The following is a 7905-nucleotide window of genomic DNA, read 5'->3' as shown; positions in this document are numbered from 1 at the left end:
AAAGTTCTGATGACCTATTGAGGAGATATTTAAAATACCATTTCGATGAACCATTGTGTAGCTTTGTGCTTAATTATAAACAAACGAGGGAAATAAATAACTTAATGTGTTTCCTTACGTGTTTGTTTATGTCACTGAAGTTATTGTATTTAAGTATAGAGCAATGCACGTTAAATGTCATTAATCTTTGCACTGGTATCAACGCAAAAGTACCACTATACAATTAGCCAATAGGAATATTGGGTTTCCATGTGAGCTAGCACGCACGAACTGACTGACACACATTGTTCTTTTAATTACATTGATAATTACGGCCTGTTATTTAACATTTTATATCAGTCGGTGTATATTTTAAATAACTTATAGATTTTATAACTCAATTTTAAATGTTTATATACAAGCAGTTAGTCTTGCAGTTTTGTCCACTGTCGAATTCGAACGATGGTTTGTTCATAGATTTGAAAAATGTAAACTTGGGACATTCAGTCTCATAAGGCAATCGTACAGGTGTTTAAGTTTAAAAGTAGCTGATACAGCAGCACAACATTAAATGCAGTTTGAAGTACCTCCGTGCTTTAGTAATTCCGAACTTATTATTAATATTACAAAAAAAAATGCTGTGATTTATAATCATTGACTTTTGGAATATCTCGTAAAGTAAGATAACTTCAAGCTTCATTTTTCAAAATAAGGATAATCTTTTGAATCAGTGGAACATAAATATATACTTCTTAACAACCCATTTACATGTTACTCCTTTATATCCGCAGAAACTGAGTTGGCTCTACTAATGACTGGACTATCCCACTTACCTGACTCTGAATCTGTAAAACTGAGTTTGATCTAATTATGACTTGCTAGCCAACTTACCTGATGCTCCTCTGGACCCGAAGAATGTGGGTTGGGTCTATCGATGACTTGCTAGCCAACTTACCTGATAGCTCTCTGGACCTGAAGAAAGTGAGTTGGGTCTATCAATGACTTGCTAGTCAACTTACCTGATATTTTTCTGAACCCAAAGAAAGTGGTTTGGGTCTACTGATGACTTGACTAGTATATTTTACCTGATACTCCTCTGGACCTGAAGAAAGTGAGTTGGGTCTATCGATGACTTGCTAGCCAACTTACCTGATAGCTCTCTGGACCTGAAGAAAGTGAGTTGGGTCTATCGATGACTTGCTAGTCAACATACCTGATACTTCTCTGGACCCAAAGAAAGTGGGTTGGGTTTACTGATGACTTGAACTGTATATTTTACCTGATACTCCTCTGGACCTGAAGAAAGTGAGTTGGGTCTATCGATGACTTGACTAGTATATTTTACCTGATACTCCTCTGCATCTGAAGAAAGTGAGTTGGGTCAACTGATGACTTGACTAGTATATTTTACCTGATACTCCTCTGGACCCGAAGAAAGTGAGTTTGGTCTATCGATGACTTGACTAGTATATTTTACCTGATACTCCTCTGCATCTGAAGAAAGTGAGTTAGGTCTATCGATGACTTGACTAGTATATTTTACCTGATACTCCTCTGGACCTGAAGAAACTGAGTTGGGTCTACCGATGTCTTGACTAACCAACTTACCTGATGCTCCTCTGGACCCGAAGAATGTGGGTTGGGTCTATCGATGACTTGCTAGCCAACTTACCTGATAGTTCTCTGGACCTGAAGAAAGTGAGTTGGGTCTATCGATGACTTGACTAGTATATTTTACCTGATACTCCTCTGGACCCGAAGAAAGTGAGTTTGGTCTATCGATGACTTGAATAGTATATTTTACCTGATACTCCTCTGGACCCGAAGAAAGTAAGTTGGATCTACCGATGTCTTGACTAGCCAACTTACCTGATACTCCTCTGGGCCCGAAGAATATGAGTTGGGTCTACCGATGACTGGGAAATTAGTTTTGTTGACTCCTGCTTAATTCGTCGTTGCTATGAAGTTTAAAAAAAAGGCAGTGAACTAACTATTTGGAACTAGAGAAGCTATATAGTGTGCTCCAACATTTTAACCAACTTGTAACATTTTAATTGAATTTGTCGCATTGTAACTGAACTTGTCACATGTTAACCGAACTCGTACAATTTTATTTGAATTCTGAACAATTTACCTCAACTCATAATATTTTAACTGAACTCGGAACATGTTTAATCGAATGTATCACATTTTATCTTAACTCGGAGTATTTGAACCGAAATCTGTGAACTACTTTTACATAAGATCGAATTGGACCGACAGCCATCGCAAAAAATTGTGATTTTTTAAAAACAATATTTAACTGGGGCTTTCATCGGGTCTCAAATTTTCCAGTTAATGGCTTATAGCGCAAAGGAGCGAAAATCGGATAATTCCATACTTTTCATACGATGGATTGTAATTGTAAAATTGTGCATAATGTACTTTTATTTAGTTTGTAAACTGCATGAATAGAACTAGTACATATTATTGGATATGCAGCATCCCTCTAAGATTTGTTTTCGTGAATCCCCCTCTTCAGAGAGTCGGTATAAAAACAATTTTCTCGAGCCGTTTTTATCCCCAACCCGACCCTGCTTGTACTGACAAAAAATAGCAATCTTATAAAATAGGTTTTTCTATAGAGGAGTAAAAGAACAGAAGGTGGAGATACAGAGGGTTGAGAACGTTATATTAAAACAATTTTGGACCCTCACCACGTCATTACATTCAATGTCGACACGTCTTTTCATACATTATTTGACGATCGTGCATCATGTAAATAGCCCTGAAGCCTACTTTCCATTGCAAAAGGCTCAGTCATTAGTCGGTCACGGCTATAGTACACCAATCCTCCATGCTTGCTTTCTGTAATCTAGTTAGTGTATGAAGATTATGGTTGCCCAGTGCCCATTTCAACAGTCCGATCACACAAAGGTCCATAGGCACTGCATCTGGTAAATGGACCAGTATGTCTTCACATGAAATAGATAAGTATCCATTTCACTCTCAATCTGCTTGAAATATGGGACGGTTGAACTAAGATATGACTGGAAGCCTTATCCTGGTGAAACCATACCATATTGGCCTCGTTTACAGACGAAGATCCTTCTTGTTTACCACTTCTAGGTTACGACTTATTTCAGTTTCTTGCTCGATAGTCCTGAATCCCCAAGTTGATCCACGTTCCCTTGTTTTCCAATGACATTAAGTACGAGGGATATTCTCGTCTTAGAAATACCAAATTTACGATTCGAACACGATCTGAGTGTATGAATATTTTACCTTTGAAAAAAGCTGTTACATATCCTTCTTAAAAGCGATCAATTTTCGATAGTAACACATTATACCGATGTAACGCTAAACAGTGTCAAAATCTGGTTCTAATACATTCCGTTCTAACGAGACATTATATCGGCTGTTTTTGTCATGCAACTTGGTGATTTACATATTCATAATCGTTTTAATATAACATACTCAACCGTGAAAGTGTTATTAATGTTCCAAGCATTTAATATCTGGATTGACAAAAAGTCAATCAGAACTATAATAACTGCTTGCAATATTACTAAAAACAATTTTCTTTCCACAGAAATTAATTTTATGATAATAATTAATGGGACATTCGAAAACTGTACCTTTGAATACAGAATACACATTATTAAAAGTAAAATAATGTGAACTAAAAAATACAGTCAGTCTTGGAACAAAGAAAATATCATAAGAATCTTACTTCCAACAAAATTCTACGAAAGGCGCTCCGGAAGCGAGTACTAGGGCGGAAGTGACGTGTCATCATAATCATCAGGGCAGCTTCATACATGGAAATCCTTAAAAAGGTATTATTGTAGAATTTGATGAAAATATATCAAAATACTCATAGATTAACAATGACTGAAATTATCATGTCTACTAAATACAAGTATAGATTGTTACAATATCTCAAATTATCATATCTACTAAATACAAGTATATATTGTTACAATATCTAAATTACCATATCTTCTAAATACATGTATAGATCATTACAATATCTAAATTACCATATCTACTAAATACAAGTATAGATTGTTACAATATCTCACATCGTATCATATCTACTAAATACAAGTATAGATTGTTACAATATCTAAATTACCATATCTACTAAATACATGTATAGATTGTTACAATATCTAAATTACCATATCTACTAAATACAAGTATAGATTGTTACAATATCTCACATCGTATCATGTCTACTAAATACAAGTATAGATTGTTACAATATCTAAATTACCATATCTACTAAATACAAGTATAGATTGTTACAATATCTAAATTATCATATCTACAAAATACAAGTATAGATTGTTATAATATCTAAATTACCATATCTACTAAATACAAGTATAGATTGTTACAATATCTCAAATTGTCATACTAACTAAATACAAGTATAGATTGTTACAATATCTAAATTATCATACCTACTAAATACAAATATAGTTTGTTACAATATCTAAATTATCATATCTACTAAATACAAGTATAGATTGTTACAATATCTCACATCGTATCATATCTACTAAATACAAGTATAGATTGTTACAATATCTAAATTACCATATCTACTAAATAAGGTATAGATTGTTACAATATCATTGCTCATACTTTGACGACTCAATCATCCCGAATCAGGGTTTGCAATAGTACCGGCGGTACCAGGTTGCCGGTACTCGAGCATCTCTAGTCATGTGACTTGAGCAGTTAGAAATTGAACTAATCTTCGCAGTGTGAGTTCGTGGGATTTTTTTTTTTCACATCAAACCAAATTGTCATTTATCTGTAAGCTCGCGTGGTATGACGACTATGACAATAAATCATTTTAAATCTAGGCTTTCTATTGGTTATAAATTTAATGAGAGTCGGCCTCAGAAAAATCTATTGGTAAATTGTAAATTAGAGCATGTTAGAAGGCGTGGAAAGTGTTTTTTTGAATTTTCGTTGTTTGCTGTTTATCCCCATAAGATTGAAGAATATAAAAATTTAGCTTCAGAATATTGATGACAAAATTATAGAGAATATTTTACGTTACATTTCGTAGTTTTCTAGGGTGTCCCGGGGTATAGAAAAATATCCAAATTCTCACACTAGGGGAATTTGAGGTTTTTAAATATTTCCTTATATAATTAACAACCTAAAACGTATATAATATTAAAATCTGATTTATTATCTATGGTTTGATATCAAGTTTGTTTGTATACCATGATAATTAAGTAGTTTAATTTTGAAGGTAACTCACTAAAACGTCGTGACATGTGAAGTTTGACCCTGCCTGCATGCTAAGGGTTAGTCACGCACGCACCTACCTAACGTGCAATCACTCACGTAGGCACATTCACGTTCTCTTCCAGAGCATGGGAGTCATCAGTTTCCCATATTTCACGCTATTGCTGATTCGCTTATCGATTGAAGTATGAAATCAAAACTACCACATCAAACATTTATGATTCTGTGAAAAGCGATTCTGAAATACCAGAGAAGGCATTCAGTCAAAACTCCGAAGATGGCACATGTAATAACAGTTATTATTCTCAATATATGATATACTATAAACCAGTACCGGTACTGACGGTCCGGTAGCGTTACCGACTGCAAACCCTGTCCCGAAATATGTCGACAAAGTCGAGAAATTCAAGATTTTATCCAATTCAAAAGTTATTAAAAGCATGCATGAAGTTTAAACTTTAGAGAAGCCTAAAATTAGATGAAGAAATTTAGGTAAACCAACTACAGGTATCTTTAATTTTGGCAGAATGTCATTTTCGAGGAAAACTTTGATAGAGCATGGAAATAATTCTTCGTATAAACAGGTAATGTTCGTTTGTTTATGACTATCTGGTTGTTGTTTTTTTTTTATCTTTGTGTGATCAGTTCTTGTTGTTGGATGTATGCTATTGTAAATAGTCGACCACTTTTTGGTATTTTCAGGCTTCGTGTACTGTTAAAACGTGTGGATATCAGAAGCTCAGGACAGGTTTGTATGTACATTGTTAAGTAATAACATACTGTATTTTTATAGTTAGCTTCACTGGTGTTATTAGTTAACAGTTATTAAAATACTTTTTCAATATTTTTTTTTTACTGATTTTACAGTTGAGAAAAATTATTTTGCATTTTTATCTTAGCATATGAATTTAGAAACAACATACGACTGAAAATATCGTTAACAACAAGTGTAATCACCTGACAATTCGATGTATTATAGGTTTTAGTTTTCTTGTGTACATATTAATAAATGATACAATATTTTATTTTATTTATAGAACTGGATTTATTAATTCATGGGTTAATAGTTTGTTCTGATACATATGGTACTCTGTACTCGATTCTCAATGTGCAGGTCACGGGTTCGAATCCCGTCACCTCACAAGGTCGCCATTTCAGTCATAGGGAAGTTATAATGTGACGACTAATCCCACTATTCGTTGGTAAAAGAGTAGCCCAGGAATTGGCGGTGGACGAATTTGATTAGCTGTCTTCCCTCTAGTCTATCACTTCAAAATTAGGGACGGGTAGTCCAGATAGCCCTTGAGTAGCTTTGCGCGAAATTAAACAAACCAACAAATATCCATATGGTACCCAATTTTGATTAGAAATTATTAAGTAGTAATATAGCAGTTTTTGATAATTTGTATGCTAACTCAACGACTTTTAAGCTAACCAGTTTATTTTGATATTTGATTTGAGTCTCAAAGATTATAAATATATCCCATGAAGTACCGTTACATAGTAACATAAAGAGAAATAGACCATCACCGTCTGTGATAGTCCCGGATACTTTCATCTACTGGACGAACGGGTTGTGACGTCACTGTAGTTTGGGCACATTCGTCAATTTCATCATTGAATGGCACTGAAATATCGAACAAAAATCATAATTTAAGTACTAAGAAATGATTAGTGAAAGTAAAAAAGAATTTATAACAACCTATCAAACACAGCACCGACAAGGTCTTTCGCCCAACATAAACGGCATGCTACCCTTATAGTATAAATACAATGTAACATACAAATAAACTCAGATATTAGTAGGATTTCCACGACATGTTAATATTTATATTAGGTCGTCAAGAAATTAATGTCGCTATTTTTTAGATGATAAAACCGAACAACTTATATATAATCAAAACAAAACATTTATTAAATGAAATAGTCTCTATTCTTATCGATGATGCTTTTCCATCTTACAATCAGGCTGTTAATGCCCTGATTAAAGAAATGACTTGGCTTTGAATAAAAAAACATGTCGATGTCCTCTATAACACCTTCCACATCTGCATAAGTTTTCCCATTAAGATGGTGTAGCAGCGAACGAAAAAGATGGTAATCTGATGGTGCCATATCTGGAGAATATAGTGGGTGGGGAGAACTTCCCAACCCAACTCCATAATCTTGTGTTGGGTTAAACGTGCCACACGTAGACGTGCATTGTCGTGGAGAAGAACACCTTTCCGATTGACGAGTGAAGTGCGTTTCTGATGAAGGCCTTGATTTAAACGTTTCAGTTGCTGACTATAGATCTCTGTATTGATAGTTCGCTGTGGATTGAGGAGCTCGAAATGAATTACTCCTTTGATGTCCCACCAAATGCAAAGCATTACTTTCTGCGGATGGAGTCCAGGTTTTGGGGTCGAAAGTGGCATTGGTCTAGGACTGAGCCATTGTATTTAGCGTTTAATATTCGCACAGAGAATCTATTTTTCATCACCGGTGACAATCTGTCCAAAAATGGTTCACGCACATTACGCGCCAGAAGAGACGAAGCAACTTTCACACGTTAGAAACGATGATCATTGGAGAGTTCGTGAGGCACCCAAACACCTTCTTTATGAAGTTTTACCATGTTCCTTAGATGTTTATGTATTGTTTCATGAGAAACATGCAATTTCAGGGCCATTTCAC

General features: G+C 34.8%; 1 protein-coding gene across 1 annotated transcript in view; it reads right to left on the bottom strand.

The window, feature by feature from the left end:
• LOC106470674 (sodium/potassium/calcium exchanger 4-like) overlaps nucleotides 1-7905 on the bottom strand; it is a gene marked incomplete at its 5' end in the record, with an annotated part of 55754 nt that overhangs the window by 25978 nt on the left and 21871 nt on the right. The window contains 3 exons of the mRNA XM_022399322.1: nucleotides 1849-1937; nucleotides 3692-3788; nucleotides 6760-6856. Of these exons, the coding sequence (XP_022255030.1) occupies nucleotides 1849-1937; nucleotides 3692-3788; nucleotides 6760-6856 (283 nt within the window). The remainder of the gene's footprint in view (nucleotides 1-1848; nucleotides 1938-3691; nucleotides 3789-6759; nucleotides 6857-7905) is intronic.

Source organism: Limulus polyphemus, unplaced genomic scaffold, assembly GCF_000517525.1.
Source record: "Limulus polyphemus unplaced genomic scaffold, Limulus_polyphemus-2.1.2 Scaffold4155, whole genome shotgun sequence".
Taxonomy (NCBI): Eukaryota; Metazoa; Arthropoda; class Merostomata; order Xiphosura; family Limulidae; genus Limulus; species Limulus polyphemus.
Note: the sequence above shows the minus strand (reverse complement) of the source record. Positions and strands in the feature narration are given on the sequence as shown.